The sequence below is a fragment of the Astyanax mexicanus genome, chromosome 11 (assembly GCF_023375975.1).
Source record: "Astyanax mexicanus isolate ESR-SI-001 chromosome 11, AstMex3_surface, whole genome shotgun sequence".
Lineage (NCBI taxonomy): Eukaryota > Metazoa > Chordata > Actinopteri > Characiformes > Acestrorhamphidae > Astyanax > Astyanax mexicanus.
The window spans coordinates 38,582,397-38,602,061 of NC_064418.1; the positions used below are offsets into that span (position 1 = coordinate 38,582,397).

The 19,665-nt window shown below is 39.2% G+C and overlaps 1 protein-coding gene and 2 long non-coding RNA genes across 5 annotated transcripts in view; 2 read left to right on the top strand and 1 right to left on the bottom strand.

The window, feature by feature from the left end:
- adarb1b (adenosine deaminase RNA specific B1b) overlaps positions 1 to 10,612 on the top strand; it is a 208,794-nt gene extending 198,182 nt beyond the window's left edge. For all 3 annotated transcript variants that reach the window (XM_022680190.2, XM_049485296.1, XM_022680189.2), the window contains 3 exons: positions 1,055 to 1,236; positions 3,885 to 4,063; positions 5,483 to 10,612. In XM_022680190.2, the coding sequence (XP_022535911.1) occupies positions 1,055 to 1,236; positions 3,885 to 4,063; positions 5,483 to 5,659 (538 nt within the window). In that variant the 3' untranslated portion in view covers positions 5,660 to 10,612. The remainder of the gene's footprint in view (positions 1 to 1,054; positions 1,237 to 3,884; positions 4,064 to 5,482) is intronic.
- Positions 10,613 to 11,654: 1,042 nt separating this feature from the next.
- LOC107197404 (uncharacterized) lies at positions 11,655 to 18,060 on the top strand. The gene is made up of 3 exons (XR_001518540.3): positions 11,655 to 11,922; positions 15,139 to 15,239; positions 16,363 to 18,060. It is a non-coding gene; the product is annotated as an uncharacterized LOC107197404 (long non-coding RNA).
- LOC111194893 (uncharacterized) lies at positions 15,169 to 19,402 on the bottom strand. The gene is made up of 3 exons (XR_002651344.2): positions 18,290 to 19,402; positions 16,353 to 16,655; positions 15,169 to 15,255 (listed from the first exon to the last, which is right to left on the bottom strand). It is a non-coding gene; the product is annotated as an uncharacterized LOC111194893 (long non-coding RNA).
- Positions 19,403 to 19,665: the final 263 nt, after the last annotated feature.

Genomic DNA, 19,665 nt, shown 5'->3' on the forward strand with positions numbered 1-19,665 from the left:
CTGTGATCTCTGCCCCATAGCTTGCTAGATTTGGCCAGAGTACAGCAGCAGGTCAGTTTGCAGTGAAATGGAGTGTTAAGTTCGGGGTTTCACGGTGGTGCAAGATTTTAAGAAAAAAAAAGGCACACCACAACCTCCTCCTTCAAGCTCCCTCTCTCTGGATACAGTCTTCCACCCACCCTTCTCACTGAATTATTAACAGCCTTGCTATTTTTCTTTTTTTTTTTTTTTTAGTTAAAAAGTCGCTAGCAGCGCTTGATCTCGAGCTCATCTGTAATTCACTCTTCTTTTCTCTTTCCTTTTGATTAAACAGCCTGCTTTAAAGGCGAGGAACAGCGGAAAGAAGGCTTTTACCCAGACCTTCCTATTCTTGCTTAATGAAGTCGCCAACTTAACAATAGCTGGAGAGAAGGCTCTGAGTCAGTCCGGCGTTGTGAAGCGGCTGATTGGCCGTGCCGAACAGAAGAGCTCCAATCACTTGAGTGCGTGCTGCCGGCGTGGCTGTGCAGCAGGTGTTGTTTGCGGGAGTCGAGCTGGCCTTGATTAGCCCCTTTGATTGTGCACTGCAGAAGGCTGGACTACCGCTGGGGCAGTCTGGGACTTGTGAAAGCCCAAATTGAGGGGGGGGGTGGAAGCATGGCACTAATGAATCCGTTCGTCTCGGTTTCCTTGTGAGCAAAAAAGGCATAAAGACTGCTGGAGAGTTTTTTTTTTGTCGCTTATTCATAATTTGTTTCTTTTTTTTCTTAAGGCCATATTTTTTAATTTAACACATTTCCACATTACCAGGAAATGATACTACACCATATAGCAGCTCTTAATGTGTGATATGTTATGTGATGTGTGTTGTTTTCCATAATTGTTTTGTGTCCTCTCACCTGCTTTTTTGCTTTATACAGAAACTCTAATGGAACCTATGGAAAATAACATAAGTGCATTAGATTAAACAAGATAGATGCTTGATAAAAGCTTCAGGCAAAGCAAAAGTCTTGTACAGTGTTTCAGTCCAGTAGATCACAACGTGCCCATGTACTCCATTATCTCTGTGTTACAGGTGGAACGTAGTGGGGATCCAGGGCTCACTGATGAGTTACTTTACCGAGCCCATCTACTTCTCCAGCATTATTTTGGGCAGCTTGTACCACGCTGACCATCTCTCTCGGGCCATGTACCAGCGCATCGCGGACATCGAGGACCTGCCCCAGCAGTTCACCCTCAATCGGCCCCTGCTCAGCGGTGAGGGAACCCCCACTTTTTTCTCCCATACTGCACATTGGGGTCAAACACTAGTTATAGATTACAGAAATTCACACACTTACAAACTCTCTTTAGCTCTCTTGTTTTATCTGTTAATTCGTTAACACAGGAAAGATAGGGAAAATGAGAGGATGGAATTAGTCTTGAATGAATTCAAGCAGTGCAGAGATTGTAAATATATTGTGGCTAAAAACCTCAGCAGATCTGACTAGAACAGCTAAAAGGAGAGAGGCAGAAGGTAACAGACATGAGACCTGAGTGCACACCAGCATCTCAGTTTGTCAAAAAGCTTAAAATGTCTATGAACCTCTGAATCTGCAACCTTTATCTAAAGCAGGGTTTGTACTGTCATAAAAAAACTGTAAAAGTCATGGAGTTTGAAAAATTTCCAGGCCTTGATACGTTCAAAAAAATTAAAAATACTCAGTAATGTTTATTCTCGTTTGTGAATGTTTGGGTAACGTGGGTTACATCTCTTCGCACTAGATAGCTATGTGGGTCCTATTCAGCCTGGAGCTTCAGCTTTAACTATAAGTAAGAGGAAAATGCTGATTTAATGCTGTCTGTCTTCATTCAGACATATAATGATAGGTAGTAAAACATGACATTTCAAAGTGTTTAAAATTAATTTTAGGTGAGATATAGGCATACTATAACCAGTTTTTCGATGGGTTTTTAGTTTTAGGTTTTTTGCCATGTCTATACTGATGTTTCTAAGATCGTCTGGTCATTAAAATTTGTAGCAAAGGCATGAAAAAGTCATAAAATAGTCATGAAAATGTATTGGTTGAAAAGTGTAGGAACCCTGTGAAGGGAAAACTTCTCTAAGAAAATATTGTCTAAGGTTAAATAAATCCACTTTTTTTAACAGTTTACAGGCAACTTTTTATTCATTTCTTAATGCAGATGACTTTAAAGTAAGATATATGAGATATGAGATATATTGAAACTCAGGGTCTTATGAGGATTATTGTGGTAGGTGTTGGTTTCCCACTTTTCTCTCCCAGTTCTCTGTTACACTCTGACTCATTTCTGATCCTCTTTTTTTTCTCTCTCTCAGTTCTCACATTGCTTTAATTAACAGTGAGAGCAAGAATCGTTCCATCTCTTTTAAGCTGTGTGTAAACACCAGGGTCTGCTCTGTTTAAAGCCTTGAATGGCGCTTTAGAATCCCAGCCTGGTTTCTCACCCCGACTCCTTTTGTGATATTTGCTTAACATCTGTAGAAAACACTGCCTTAATCACACTGTTATAAGGTCACCCCCTTTTTAGATGTGCTGAGACACACTCCACACACCTTATTCCACACACTGTTTCAGTGTGTTACATCAGGTTACCCCGGAGTTTTCATGGCATCCAGCTAAAGTCTCGATTTGATAAGTCTGTGATGGGAGTTCGGGATGTAACACTGTTGCTCTACAAACAAAAGCCACTTGTTTAACTTCTCCAGAGCGAAGGGACACATCTTTTGATTTTTAAACAGAAAAGGTGACCTTCTTTTCAAGCCTTTAAAACTTGAGTTCAAGGTCTTTCTGACGTAACAGTCAATCAAACTATGTATAAAACACTTTTTTATTGCGCTTTAATACAAGTCAAAGCGAAATTCAAATTTAAAAGGATTTGCAAGTGATTGACAAAGCCTTAAAATTGGTTTAAAAATATGAAATTCCAGCTGGAAATACAAAGCTGGAAAGTAAACCTTGTTAAAAAAAAAAAAGTATGGCCAACGAAACTTGTTGAACTGGTTTAATAGCTTAGCTTTTAACCTGCAAATAGGATATGTTTGAGTTTGATTATTTAGCATGATCAACCTGCCCAAGCTAAACAACCAGTATGACTAAGATTCACCAACCATGGCCAGTATGACTCAGTATAACTCTGGTTAACCAGTGTGACCACAATAAAATCCAATATAGACTATGCTGGTCAAGAGCTGGTTAACCAGCAAACCCAATACATATATATATATTTTTATATCTAAATGTCCAAATATGGCTTTCGAGAGAGAAATTACCTGATGATTTGTCAGTAACCAGAAGAAACAGAAGTTTTAAGTAAATGTTAAAGTTAAAAGTGAAGAAGTATATCCCAAAGTTGCAGATGGTCCTGGATGGTCCCGTCAGCACTTCACTTTAATTTTGTCCTGACTCCGTTCTCCGTATTGTCGTTTTGTCCTCCCAAGGCTCTGCTTCCTTCAGCTCTGCAGGTAGACTGATAATGGGGTGGGCAATTAACCTTTTCCGCTTTAGAGATTTTGAGAAGGGCTTACATCACTCCACTCAGAGTGCTGTAAATCATCCAGCTGCTGATGCTTCACTCGCTCCAGCCTGGTCTGCAGTGTTGCAGAGATTCTTAACCATCAAAAAAAATTGAACGCTGAGCATTTTTCAACTCTCTTCTACAAAAATAACTAAATAAATAAATAAAATAAATGTCCTCTGTGTCTACTGACTTCAAAAATTCAGCTGGTACTTTCTTTTCATTCCTGAGCAGTGCCGGTGTTCTTCTTCTTCTTCTTTAGTTCTTTGAAATGTATTTGACTGCTGCATGGGATCCTTCTTATCTTATTGATCACAAAATAATTAAGCCATCCTGTCTGTTTGTCTGTGCATCTGTGTGTCGAGCAGGAATCAGCAATGCAGAAGCACGACAACCGGGGAAGGCACCTAACTTCAGTGTGAACTGGACCATTGCAGACCAGGGACTGGAGGTCATTAATGCCACCACAGGCAAAGATGACATGGGTCGACCCTCACGTCTCTGCAAGCACGCCCTCTACAGCCGCTGGGTTCGACTGCACTCAAAGGTACAGGTTACACTGTGATTCAAGGCTCAATTGGTGACCGTCTTCTGCAACTGTTTCGTCATTTTTGGGTGAATAAAGGTGCATAAACTATAGGAATTGGTCTAGTGTTGTAAAGTATTTACAGCATATGTTAATGTTAATTATGTATGTTAATTAATGACAGAGCATGTAATTAACAGCACTATTAAAAAGATAATGGAATTTCATAGGGCCAAAAATACACTAATAAAACTTCAACAACAAAAGTAACTACTTAGCAGCACCTGAGAAACTACCTTAAAAACCATAGACTGGAATAGACCACCACTGTCTGGAAGAGAAACCCACTAAAACTGCACAGTCAGTCTGCATTTTTCAGAAAATGCAAATATACTTTGTTACGCTCACTGGGGGTTCTGTATTCTGGATTTTCTATGTTTAATGTTTTGCGTGATTCTTTGTCCTGTGATCATGTTTCTGTAAAGCTGCTTTGTGACAACAGAGGTTGTAAAAAGCGCTAAACAAATAAATTTGATTGAATTTGATAATATGGGTGGGTTTTAAGTCTTTCAAGTGCAATTTTTTGGTCATTATCCCTTATTCACTAAAGAACTGCAAATGTACTGTAAATGCTTTAAAATTGTGTGATGTCACAAAACCTAACACCTATATACATCACATACTATATACACTGACATGCAAAAGGTTAAGGGACAAGAACTAGTAACAGGTAGGACCTCTACATGATCTCTAGTCTGGCAAAGTGCAGCAACCCAATGTGGCATCAATCCATCAAAGTGGATGCAAGATATCTGCAGGGCCAGCTACAGCTTTACAGTATTTGTTGATGACTTGGGGAGCCAATGGACTTTTTTACATTTTCAGTCTTACAGACAAGATAACACTTCACAACTTATACAGATGTGGACATTCCTAAGACACCCCCTGAAAAAAACACTTCATGATTACTTTACATACTGCTATCCTGTTACTTTTGGCGTGTCAGTATATGATTTAGCTGACAGCAATGAAACCTGTCCATTTACACTTTACCCTTTTTTGGTTTTAGCCATCTTTATCTACAACAGCAATGTTTTGGACTATTACACATAACTGACTAAATTATAATGTTAATGTTCAGTCTTGGTTTAGGATTACCATTGATCCATGCTAAACCCTTGAAGCAAATAGCAATATATTGACCATTGCTCACTTTTGCAATTAACTAGTTATTCTATTTTACATTGAAAAACGTAAATGCTCTTTATCTAGGCATATTTTATTATTATTGCAGGCATTGAAGATAACTTAAAATAGTAAAGAGGTTAATTTATGGATATTGTTTGGAAGAGCGGACTAGTAATGTGGTAATCACCTCAGCGTGTGCACAGCACAGGGAGATTTAAGCCTTAGTCTGACACCCCTGCTCTGTCTCCTCAGCTCTCGTCAACCCTGCGGATCAAAATGTCCAAACCCAGCTCGTACCATGAAGCCAAACAAGCGGCGGTGGAGTACCACTCTGCCAAGCAGACGCTCATCAAGGCCTTCCAGAAAGCAGGCTTGGGAGCCTGGGTGAAAAAGCCTATAGAACAGGACCAGTTCTCTCTCAACTCCTGAAGTGGGCGCAAGAGGGACAGAGTGGAGATCTGAGAGACATGACTACAACCAGCCATTGATACTTCACTTGATGTGTGCGAATGCTTGTGTGTGTGTGTGTGTGTGTGTGTGTGTGTGTGTGTCTGGATCTGCTAGGGGTGTAACGGGCCACAGATAATTCATGATCCATACGGATGAGTCCTTACATAAATGTAGTTTATTATTAGTTATTGCCCCAATTTTTTACGTAGTTAAAGGGATAATTATATAAAAAAAACCTATACTGCAGAAATCTCAAAGTTCACACATGTTCAGAGCATTCATTACATGGGAGCATTTTGGCTTCACTGTAATATACACTGCCTAGCCAGAAAAAAAAGTCGCCACCAAAAAAAAGATCACACACTCATTGGACCGCCTTTAGCTATGATTGCGGGATGCATTCACTGTTGCATTGTTTCAATAAGCTTCTGCAAGATCACAAGATTTATTTAAATCCAGTGTTGCATTAACTTTTCACCAGGATCTTGCAGCAGCATTGATCATGGTAGAGTCTGACCGCTGCACAAAGCCTCTCTTCATCCAGCACATCCCAAAGATTTTCAATGAGGTTAAGGTCTGGACTCTGTGGTGAACTCTCTCAATCCATGTGTGAAAATGATGATCTCATGCTCCCTGAATCACTCTTTCACAATTCCAGCCCCATGAATCCTGACATTGTCATCTTGGAATATACTTGTGTCATCAGGGAAGAAAGAAAAATCCATTGATGGAATAACCTGGTCTATATTCAGTATATTCAGGTAGTCAGCTGACCTCTTTCTTTCAGCACATACTGTTGCTGAACCTAGACCTGCAGACCAACTGCAGCATCAACCCCAGATCATTTACTTAGTTAAATCCAGGTGGAATCTTTTTTTTTTGGCCAGGCCAAATCCATGAATTAAAATCTGTGGCATGATCCGATCTGTAAGATTTGTGATCCGTTACACCGCTAGTATCTGTGTGTCGACTCCCAGCCAAACCACAGCCCTTTAGTCCCAACACTTTGCTCTTATCACTCATGATTCCTCAAGTGTGTGACGACAGGAATTTGCCTTTTAATTTACGTAACGTATGTAGGACTAGTCTGTACAACATTTGTTTTGGATTCACTGGCATTAGCCCACAGAGCATAGTAGGAAATACTGTCATTTATAACTGGAAAGTACTGTCCTTTTGCGCTCGTGTTTTGTGTTGTGTTCCTGAGGCTTTATGATTTAAGATGGAACGGGTGAGGACACAGAGTATACGCTCACGTTCGGACTGACCACGTGCCTTTATAGGCAGTAGAGGAAGGTACTGTTCGGAGTATATATCTAACTGAGCCTTATGATCAGAACCCCTGTGCTTAAAAAAAGATAATTATGATGACCCCCATTTTTATGAAGCATTACCTGAGATTAAGTTTTATTGTCTTCCTCAGATGTAGGCCTGTCACAATACCACAGACTTTTTTCTGGTCCTAGAAATAATTGCGACAAATTATATTTTCGTCATTTTAGGACCATTTTATGCCACTTATTTAATAATAATGCATTATGAAGGATGTTTAGACAATGAAATGTAGTAATATTCTTTAAATGTTCTATATAATTAAAACAAATACAATTGTTTTACAATTTACAACAATTTACAAAAAAATAAGGTTATTTCCAAAAAAGTGTATGTTAAGCTGTAAGATGAATAAATATTGTGACAGGCCTACTCAGATCCCTTTACTAAAAAGTAGTTTAGGTTGTTCTCCTTGGTTATTTTTCCAAATTTTGGGGAAAAATGGGACTTTTAAAGCAGGTTGATTAAAAGGTTGTGTTGCTTTGTTTTTGTTTTTTGTTTGAACAAAATACATTCATGTATTAATTTGACCTCAGATGGAAACATTTGGTCCATTACAAAAAAAAATCAGTGTCTTTTTTTTTTCTATAAAGACTATAGAATGGAAGCAAGCGTTCGCAGAAGCGCTTCATTACGAACACACAATGATCTCGTTCTCATTCCTGTGCGTCACCGATTCAGCCGAAGTGCATTGTTTTCATTGAACAATGTGTCGTGGTGCTTTCAGTTCTGATACCGTCTCCAGTGCATGTTTGTATTGTGTGCTGTAGTGCACATCACTGAGAAATTGCCCCCCTCTCTTTTTTAAACTGGGCAAAAATGTAGATGACTTAAGAAGCTGCCTTCTATTGACCATTTCAGAAGAGTCACCTTTGCATTTAGGTACTTTTACAAGAACGATGTATTGACTTTTTTTAAGCTGCATGGAGAACACATTCTCGCGTAGGGAGCTAGGTTTTGTAGCACCTCCCTTTTAGCTACTGCGATGTCTGCAATTTCCCTTAGGTTGACTTTCTTCGATGCTATGATACTTCGATTGTCGCGAACCAGATGGCGGCGTATTCCTGTCCGCTCCTCCCTGATTACAGGGAAGGGCTTTGTTTTTCTCAGTGGTGCACGTTTCTTATTTAAAACCGTCTCTCTGCATGGAAAGAGTGGATGGTTTGCAGGGGCCACATGGAACCCCCTTAGTCCCATTCATTCTCATGGGTTTTTTGGACAATGCCGGAGATTTTTGGCACAAACTGCTTCCTATTGTTGATTTTTGCTGCATCCAAACTTTTTTGAGACTGATCTGAACTTTTGTTCTGCTCCTTAAAAGCTTGAGCTCTCTTTGATTGATTGATGGCCTGCAAATTGCAGCATGTTTGACTGATAAGGATGTTATTGACTGATGAGTTTGTACTAATTGGGGCACGTTTTTTATTAAAATATTTTTTTTCTCTCTATGTTTCTTAATAGGTGCTGAGCCAATCAGCCCTGTATTAAAAAAATAAAATAAAATACTCTCACACGGTTGAGAGTTACGCCGAATGGGAAGCCTGTCTGAGGCGTAGGCTGCTATGGTGCGTTTATAAAATAGCAGAAGCAGCAGCATTGTTTCCTTTTGATGAAAGCAACCAGTAGAATGTGTCTTTTTATGAATATACACAGTGAATCCACCTGAATTCAGGTGGCAGTGCTGTTTCCTGTGGGGTGCATGTTGTATTTCATAGTTCAGTCAGTCAAGTCTGTGAACGACTAAATCAACTTCTGAATCGACCCCATCCTCAAGCCCCAGCCCTTTTCTCCTACTTCCCATCATTACTGGACTTTGATTCTCTGATTCTCTGGCACAGCAGTATGTATGGAGTATGAAAGCAGAGTTTAATTTTAAAACGTTTCAGCGAGCCCATCCGGGTGAGTGCGTATGTGTGTATGTTCGTATGTGTTTGTTTGCGTGCACCTGCTGCTGAGCCCAACTGGCACTCTGTCGAGATGTCGAGGCAACAGGATTTTGGAGATTGCTGTTGAAATCTTCACCAAAGATGATGTCATTTTTTGGCTATTTTCTTTCACGGTGAAAAACAAAATAAAATAATGGAGACTTTATTTTTAAAAACATTAGAAAAACTAAGCAAGTTATTTGTGTAAAGATTGTTGGGCATATTACAACTTGTCACCATTGTTTTTGTATATTCATTTACTAATATATTTTTAATTAGTATAAATGAATATGGTTGTGTTCCTCAGAAATAACTGAACAGCTCCTTTCTCTGTATTTCCACACTTCTTCATCTACGACTGTAAATATTGTGAAACTTTCTGTCGTTGCCATTGACACCCTGCATATATTACTGGCATTTTTGGAAAATGTACTTCTCAAACGATTTCACAGTTGCTGAAAAAGAAAACTACAAAACTACAAAAAAAGGAACAATTGCTCCCATAACATGTATTTCATTCATCCCCACTGTTTTAATTCTTTTTAGGGATCTTTTTTCTGTATTTTGTTTTTCTCCTTTCTTCATCTCTACAACATCAGTTCTGACTCCTGACTTTACATCTGTAAGTGAAACTGATCTAGAGCGAGAGAGGCTGTGAGAGAAAGAGCTGCCATCTGTGTTTTGGCCTTTTCACAAGTCTGATTTTTACGAACAAAAAACATCAGGCTTCTTATGTTTTTTTTTCTTGAGCTTACTCTTTTTCCTGCATTACAGAGAGCAACGGTGGACAGGAAGCAGAGATTTTTTTTTAGCTATGTGAGCGTAATCACTTCTGTTTTTTTGTCTGAAAAATTGTACTTTGTGTAAACAGGCCTTTATGGGGACCAGGTCAGCGCTGTCCCGGCAGCCATTCTATTGGCTCACTTTTTTTCAAATTGAAACAATTCCGTCCTGAACTTATTAAGTACATTTTATAAAATAAAAATTTTAAAAATACTAAAAAATACTGTACTTTAGAATTCTCAGTGTAGCCTATTAGGAATTTTTCACCCCACCTTTAGTTCAGAACATACCGATGGACCCGAGGATTAGCGAGGTGGCTTGAGGTGACTTTTTTCCTTTTTTTTTTATTTGTTTGACTTGTCCTGAGCCATCCATCTATCTTTTCTCTCCTTCTGTTTGTGTCTGATTGTCAAAGCTGTATTTCCAATGCCTGCTACTATACTGTTCTCTCTATACTCTTCCTATCTACTGTCCTCTACCAACTGCCCAAGATGTCAATGGATGATGTCATGAATACAACTCCCCATCACAGCCGAGATGGACCTTTTTATTTTTTATTCTACTAGAACTGGACCGTGTCTCAATCAAGTCCTAACTTCTGACCTGTGACCCAGTGCTCTGGTCCTGGCCAGCCCTGTTCTGAGCGTGTTGTGATTCGGTGACTGTACAGCGGGGCACGGTGGCGCCGGAGCCCGGTGCTGTCTGCTCAGCTCCGCCCCCGCCCTGGCCCCTCCTGCGTGTCCTCTGTAATATCCATACACAGGCCACCTGCATGAGCTCCTCCACTGAAGCTGCACCCAGCATGATGACTATAAACGGACTTGTATGTAGAAAAATAAAACATAGATCTATATATAAATGAGAAAAAAAAAATAAACAAGATCTTAGTTTACCTTTGTATACGACTGTGTGTTCTTTTGTGTGCGTGTGTGTGAGTTCCAATATGTGAATTAAATGTTTTATGCTGACATGCCAAAAAATACAGAATAGAAATTTGTAAAGAGGACAGCTTGCAAGTACTGACCAGTGTGCTGATGGAAGAAAACTTAATTTCTAAGTTTGTTTCTAATTTCTCAATCGACAGGGTCATGTGTGTACTTTACATAGACTGTATATAGCTGGACAGAGCATCGTCTCTCAAAAGTGAAGCCACCACAGGTCGGGCTCCCCCTGCTGTTCGGTTTCAGAAAGCTGTATAACCCCACCCATCCCCATAGGTTTCAATGGCAAAACAGACAAATTTCAATCACGTTTTTTTCTAATATACTGTAATTCTGCCTCCATTATTTAAATGCAACAGCTAGTGTAATCTCTGCTTATATTGTCAATTTTTTATATCCCCACAGAACTCGTTTTTAAAAACGTTATTCAGCTCTATTCAAAAAAGTTGTGGTTATTGTAAAAGGGCTGGTTATGGGCGGGACCAATAACAGACAGTCAGCTCCGCTCCGCTCTGCAGCCTGTGACCGCGAGGCGATTTTGGCTTCATTTTCATTGAATGAATGGGAACGGCGACACGACGTCCATCTTTTTTTACAGTCTCTGGTACTTTACATAGGCTACGTCTTAAAAGCCATTACTGCCCATTACATCTGGTAAATGTCATGGGACACAATACCAAGGGTGCAAGGAGACTTAGTCATTTCACATCACATGGTATATGAGGTGGAACGAAATTGTATTCCTACTGTCCAGTTACACCCAGTGCTGGACGATTATGGCCTAAAAAAATATTCGATTTTTTTTTTCACAAAAAAAAAAAAAATTCAATTCTGATCAAAATTTCCTCCCTTACTAAAAATTTAACTACAGATGGCAATGAAATGGTTCAAAACTAGGTAAATATATATGGTGTTCGGACGCTTTAGATTGAGTCGACTCATTAAGTGAATCAATGATTCAAAATAATGTTTTTATCACGTGCTGACCTAATCTACACGCACAACCCGGAGAAACTCACACACTTTATACTTCAGAACGCGGGTCTGAAATTTGAGAAATAACGCCCTAAACGAGTCATAGAAGAAACTTTAAGGAAAGATTATTATTGTTTTCCACAATTAATGACGGATTAATTAACGCAGCAGTTTTGTTTGTGTCGAAAGTGCTGGAACTTTTTTCAGTATAAAATCAGTCCTCGGACTGAGCGGAATAGTTAGAAAATAGGCGCGGGTTGGTCTGTGGGAGGCGCCGGTAACCAAGGTAAGACAGATAAACTCGACAGAAATGAGGAATGCCTATTTTAGGTTTAAAAAAATAAAATGTCTATTTTGACGGCGTGGCCACCGTGACCCGGCAGTCACGAAGCACAGAGACACTGACACAGGGAGTGAATGAACTCAAAACGTACCTTTATTTAGATTCAAGTGCCCTCCACCAACACCCAAAACCAACTCAAAACATAACTACGCTGGCCCAGTGAGGCTTTAGTCGCTTAACTTGTCACTTTCAGAGTCTTTTTAGGGTCTGTTCTGCCTCAGCCTTCCTCTCACCTGTAGCGTCTTTTTAGGCCGAGTCTATATGCCTGTGTTTTTTCGAATGTGCTTATTAAAGGCACTGCGCATGCGCTGACCTACTTTACCATGATACAGTGACTTATGTTATCCAAATATACTAGCTAGCTACATCTACTGGGACTTCTGCTGGTAACATGCTCTAATAGCCTCGTCTCTAATATGGTGCTTCTTTTGTATTTTTACAGTTAAAAAATAGTAGCACGGTTTGACAAGGTAGCACATCTGGACAGAACACCTGGTCTCAGATGACTGCTCAATCAGTCCTGATTCTGCTAATCACAGTATGTAAAATCGCGATAACTCCATAAAAATAAAAAAACGCTACAACTGTAATTCGAATTAATCGTGAAAATCGCCCAGCACTAGTTACACCCAAAGAGCAATTGTTAAAAATACATAAATATAAAGATAAAATAGAATTAAAACATTGTATTGCATTATGGTGAGGTCCCCTATACTTATTCCAGTAGTTTTCTTTTGTTTGTACAGTTCTTAGTTTGTTTTTATCATTTGAGTTTCAATAAAAATCACCAGTTCACCCTGTGCCCGAGCTGTGTCTAAAATTATCATTACATGCTGCTTTACAGCAATGTAAAAAAAAAAGTTTTTTTTTTTTTAATCCTGTCTTCATGACTAATTTAAAATTTAATTAAAAATTTCTTAGTTTGTTATTTCTAAACTAAACTTTTCCACCATATATATTTACATGCATATCTCTTATAGACAAATAAGCAGATGCATTTCACCCGTATCAATAATAAATCAATGTCTAATGGTACACAGAGTTTTTGGAGATGCGCTGAGGCAGTCCAGTGGGATAACTCAGATCTGAGCAGGGATTTCATGCTGGAGAACCGTGAGAAGCCTGTCTGCCGTGCACTTGGGAGGACTGTTTGTATTGGAGATCCATAATTTAAAAAGCCTCACCAAGGGAGGGTAGAGTAGAAGAATAAGCTTCTAGCCACGCTGACTTATTCAGCACTAAAGAGGGAATTATTCACTTCATTCTCCAGCACACGCAGGCAGTCGGGCTCTGGCTGAGAGAGGTCTTGTGTAAAGAGTGGCAGAGATTCACTCACTTCGCTTACTCTGTCCTCATATCGCTCCCTTCTTGTTTTTGTGTTTTTATGTGTATTTTGCAGAAGCACAGCCTAAAATAATTCATAATTACAACTGCCTGAAAATCAGAAATGATTTTTGCCAGGCTATGGTGCAGATTATTTAAAATCTTGGATTAAGTGGAACTGTCAGGTGCTTTTACCCTCTGTGATTCCCCTTAGTCTGAGACTAATCTTAATTAATCTGCGTCTGAGGACTGACTGCAGTGTTTGGGTCTGATCAGCTGTGTGGCTGATCTGTCTGCAGTTGTTGTGTAGGAGACTGTATCTAGAAATGCTCTGATGGCTTTGAAAAACTGCTGCCTGAACCTACCAGATAATGTTTTGTGAGTTTTGGTGTTTAACAGGTTCTGTTATGGGAATCAATAATGTAGTTCTATTCAGTCAGGAATTCAGCTTATTTAAGTAGAAATCCTCCCTAGGATTCTGTTTCCACTGCCTGGACAGCTGTGATTCTCCCTGTACAGAAGTAATGCCAGTAATGGAGCAGATAGACATGAACCTATTATTAGCACTTTACTTAATGCTAGGTGTGGAATAGCACTGAGCTGTAGAGCAGTAAAACTGTGTTCATACATTCAGTAGAAATAAAAATGATATATAAAAAAATAATGATGTAACAAAAAAAAAAATGTAGCAACACCCAAAATGTGTTTTGATCGGAGTTCTACAGACGGTGTTACGCTAAAGTGAGTCCACTCTCATTCTGCGTCGCTGTCCTGTAATGTCAGTTCAGTGTGCTGTAGCATTTAGCTTAAAGATAGCATTATTCCAATTAATTAAAACATATATTTACCACAGAATGTGACAGAGGCGATTTTTTGAAAAGCCCATTCATTCCCAGTGTAAAAGTATCTGCATTTGGACGTGGCATCATCACAAACCCTCATTAGACTGTCCCACATACAGCTCTGAAACAAATAAGACCACTTTAAAATTATTAGTTTCTTTGATTTTACCAAATTAAAAACCATTGGAATATAATCAAGAGGAAGATAATAAGATAATCACAAGCCATCAAACAAATCTGAACCACTTGATTTTCTGCACGTGGAGTGGCATAAAGTTATCCAAAAGCAGTGTGTAAGACTGGTGGAGGAGAACATGCCAAGATGCATGAAAACTGTGAGTAAAAAACAGGGTTATTCCACCAAATACTGATTTCTGAACTCTTAAAACTTTTTGAATATGAACTTGTTTTCTTTGCATTATTTGACGTCTGAATGCTCTGCATCTTTTTTGTTATTTCAGCCATTTCTCATTTTCTGAAATAAATGCTGTAAATGACAATATTTTTATTAAGAATTCAGGAGAAATGTTGTCTGTAGTTTTTAGAATAAAACAATTAATGTTCATTAACTCAAACATATACCTATAAATAGGTAAATCAGAGGAACTGATTCAGAAACTGAAATGGTCTCATAATTTCTTCCACAGCTGTATATGACCAACAGAGTTGGCAGAATGGAAAAATTAGGTATTAATAAATGTATACATTTAAGAAGCCTAATTTTATCATTTATTTTAACACTTTATGTGACTCGTAGAGATCAACAGAAATGCTGGGTCTCAGCCAATTGAAAGTCAGTGTTCTGTGCAGCGGGAGGTATAGAATCATCATTCATATAAAAAGTGCCTATGTTGCTGTAGATGATGCTAATGAAGTTGGCTGGTCATTAGTCTGCTTCCTGCTGTAGTCTCCAGAGCAGTGGCCCAGTGCCTCCCCTCAGTGAGCAGCTTAATGGAGCCGGAGCAGTGCATTCACGCTCCTCACTCTTTTGCAGATGGTGGGAGAGGAGGAACCCTCCGTCAGCCCCAGACCCTCACAGCTTCACACCCCTAACTCACTGCTGCAGCACTGCTCCATCACAGTGCACCGTTACAGGTATGGTTTAACAATCCTGGTCACAAAGATACGTTATTGTAGTACAGTTAAATTTTACACTGATTGGTTGAAAATGACCACTATTCTCATAATATTCACCAGACCCAGATACTTTAACTATAGTGTGACATATTGGATCACAGACTTCTGGAGAAATCTGGTTAAAACTCCTGTATCTTTGTTTTACAATATGTATTGTAGAACAAGAAAATATTACAATATATATTGTTCCCTAATATATAACACAGTGGACCAGCAGATGACATGGCTCTCCAAAACAAACCATCACTGATTGTAGAAACTTCACAGTAGACCTCAAGCAGCTTGGAGTGTCTCTCCACTCTTCCTCCAGACTCTGCTCTCTTTATTTTCAAATAAAATGCAACATTTACTGATGGTCAGTGATGGTTTGGAGAGACATGACCTTTGCTGATGTTGTTCCACTGTGTTTTATCAAGTCCAAAGTCAGTGCAGCTTCTACCAACACTACAAGTTTTTACAGCACTTCGTGTGGACGTGTGGATTTCATTTCTAGCAGGACTTGGCACCCTGCCCACACTGTCAAAAGTATCAATTGGTCTTATATAATATTCAAATTTTCTGAGACACTGATTTTTGGGTTTACATTGGCTGTAAATATAAACATCAACAGTAACATAAATAAACACTGTGTTTAATACATTTATATAATAGTTTCACATTTTGAACTGAATTTCTGACAAAGTAACTTTTTAATGATATTCTTTTTTTAAGATGCACCTTTATATAGTAATAGTAACCATTTTTATCTAGTAGGTTTTTGTACGTTAAATTATAGCCTATATAAACATACTGCTTGTGAGAGGATCATAATCACTTCCTTGACAGCAATGAATTTTCTAAAACATCAGAATGATCAGAAATGGCTTTTTGTCCAAAGCATCTTATTTAGGGCTGTGAAGCTAAATCAAGATCCTAAACTAGGCTATGCTGGAATGTTTTGACTCAAGGGAATTTACAACTTGGAATATAGCTCTCTCACATTCTCATACTTCCTTCTCTGACTTATGTCCTTTGGTGTGGTGTGTGTGTGTGTGTGTTAATGCTCACTATTGTGAATGTCTTTGCCCTCACCTTCCCTTAGGGTGCAACAGTAGTATGGTGGTCTTGAGTCTCTGCACTGGGCATTCTCAGTCCCTCCCCTCGTCCATCACAGTCAGTCCAGTGCTTTGCTGACTCAGGAGTGCTAAATACCACTGTGAACAGGGGAATGGTCCCTTCCTGCCATTGGTCTGAAAGGGGAGGAGGGTGCGCTGGTTGCCTCTGCCCTCAGCGACGACTAAGCGCTGAGTTTTGGTTGTATGGATGATCTCCTGACTCCTGTTCCTTGGCTTCTCTTCGCGTCGTGTCAGCAGACAACGTCAGGCTGATTAGGCCCTAAGGGTCAGAGGAAAGAGGATCACACACTTTTATTTGCTACTCTGGATTAATGCTGCCTATGTGTGATGGCCTACATGTGCTGTTAGATGCAGTAGAGTGGCGATTTCCAAAAGCAAAGTGGTGTCACTGCTCTGTTGTCAGGTTTACATTTCACTATTTTAGCCCTTGTTAGATAAGATAAGATACTTTTTTTATTGTCATTGCACAGTGTACAACGAAATTTAGCAATGTTAGCAATGTTAGACCTTGTTAAAAGGTTCCAGGTGTAAATGCGAAGCAGGGCTGTTAAATTTAGTGTTTGGAGAACAATTCTCTCATACTGGCCATTGGATATTCAACATGACACTTCATGGAGAAGAACTTTAAGGATGTGAGAAATAAAATGGTTGCTCTGCACAAAGATGCCCTAGGCCAAGGGTGTCCAATCTACGGCCCGCGGGCCATTTGCGGCTCATTTCCTTTTTTGAAGTGGCCCGCAAGGTATTTTAGAAATAAAATGAAAGTCCCGCAGGTTTTTATAATGTGAGGTTCAAAGTTTAAACGGCAGGTGTCAGAAAGTGGATAGAATGCGCAGTTGTAGTGGGGAAAACATATCAAAAAGTCTATATGTGGCGAGAACGCACAGTTGTCGTGCTGAAAACAGGCCAAAGAGTCTAAAAGTGGCGAGAGGGTTCAGTTGTAACGTGGGAAACGGGCCAAAGAGTCTAAAAGCAGCGAGAGGGCTCAGTTGTAGCGTGGGAAACGGGCCAAAGAGTCTAAAAGCAGCGAGAGGGCTCAGTTGTAGTGCAGAAAAAAGGCCAAAGAGTCTAATGACTCCAAAGAAACGAAAAATGGACAGCAAATGCAGAACATTTCAGGCATGTTGGGAAAATGACTATTTTTTTAACTGAGTTAAGAAAGAAATGTGTATGTTTAATTAGTCAGGAATCAGTTGCCTAATTAGGAGTATAATATTAGGAGACATTATGAAACAAAACATCAATTTGAAAATCTAATTTAAACAACACTGTCAAAGATAGATAGTATAGAAAAATAGAAAGATAGTAACTCAAGTAAAACAGTGTGTAAATGGTAGTAATCAAGAACATGCATTATTATAAGTAGTATATTTTATTATTTGTTTTATTACAGAGTCTGTGGCCCGTGACTGCACATATATTTCTCCTTCTGGCCCCCAACAAAAAAGGTTTGGACACCCCTGACCTAGGCTAAAAGAAAAGTTGAAACTGAGCCACAGCAAAGTGGCCAAAGTCATACAGCAGTTTTCCAGGATGGGTTTTATTTGGAACAGGCTTTGCCAGAAAGTGATTTTATATCTGTATGTATTATGATTGTTTTGCAGTAATGTATTACAATTGTTTTTTTTTTTTTGTTTTATTAAAAGTTGTACTATCATTATCAAGTGTGTCTCTATAGTCTACAAGTGATTTTAGATGTGTATGTCCTACAGGTGTCACAGTAACAATTTAATGCACAAAAACAAACAGGTTTGTTTCTATAGACTACAATCTGTAAGCCTTATAATTGTGTTGCAGTAGCAATTTATTTCCTTAAAAAAATATTAGAATTCAACCAAGGCATATTTTAATATATTTTACTGTCAACGATAGCCAGAAGATAAAGTTCCAAACCTGCTCACACAGTCGAGTGAATGATCTCAGAAGAGTTTTGAGGAACATCCTGCAGACTCTTTTGCCTGAATGTGCAGATACTGTTTTCAGAGAGCAGCTCACATTCAGTGAGCATTCCCACGCTGTGGTTAGCTAATGAGCTAACTAAACTTCGTTGGATTTTTTTTTTACAACCACAAGCACAAACTCTCATTCTGTATAAATCTCAGTGTCAGTATAATTACCTGGTTGGTAATTCGTGACTGAAAATTAACGTTCATTCTTCACCGAGTAACTAGATAGCTTTCCTCTCGTCTGACTAGCTAGCCTGGTCGGTTAGCTAGGAAGCTAACTAACCAACTAACTAGGGAAGTTACGCTGTATTAAGCGTTGGAAGCAGCGCCGACATATTTTGCACTGCGAAATGTGTTGTTAGCTATAGTAAGCCATTTTTCTGTGCCTTACTTTAAATGTGGCATATTTCACGTTTTCTATAAAACAGGACCCCAACACAGCAGAATTTTTAAAGCTGATGTCCGCAAGTTTTGGGATTTGGGGGATGTAGGGATTGAGGCCCCTCTCTGGTGAGAATGGGTAACGAGTTTCCTCTACTGAATCTCCATTTCTCCACCAGCCGCTCGCCTTCAGTAACGGTACGTTCAAGCTGTAGCGACGCACCATCGCTGCCAATCGCTTTCTCCGCCACTCAAACAAGTCCATTATTTTATCGCGCGGTAAAACCTGTTAAAATATCCAGCTCAGGACCAGCTGGTCCTCCGTCTCTGTAATCAAACAGAGAGGTAATGTAGAGCACAATAAAGTCTAAAAAAGCTGTAAAAACTAGTAAAGACAAACTCTAAACGCGGAATCGAACTGAATCGATTCATTTGAATCACGGTGTTCCGAAACACTGGCTGTGACCGAAATGGCTCCCTATTTACTAGTTAGGGCACTATTGAGTATTTCAGCCAAACCACCCAAACAGCTGATGTTCATCACATTAACAATATTACAGCGTTTATTCCAACATTTTCTTAAATAAATACCTTAAATATCACTAACTACAAAAAACGATATTTAAATGAGTTTATCTGCATGTTTGTATTATGTGTTTTGTGCCTTGTATCAATGGACACACGAACCAAAAAGAGTAAATACAGTACATAAAAATAACCTTGCAAGCAATGGAAGAAATAAATACATATAATAACGAACATAAACACAGCTTCAAATTTCCATCAACAGGACTAAGCTCTGTCTCTGCCAGGTTAGATATCGAACTACAACACTGATGATTAGTTTAATTTCCAAACTCTTCACTTGGTAGTTTTGTTCACCCGTCAAATCACAGCGTTTCCTCCAGACAATTTCCGACACAACCCGACATTTAGCATGAA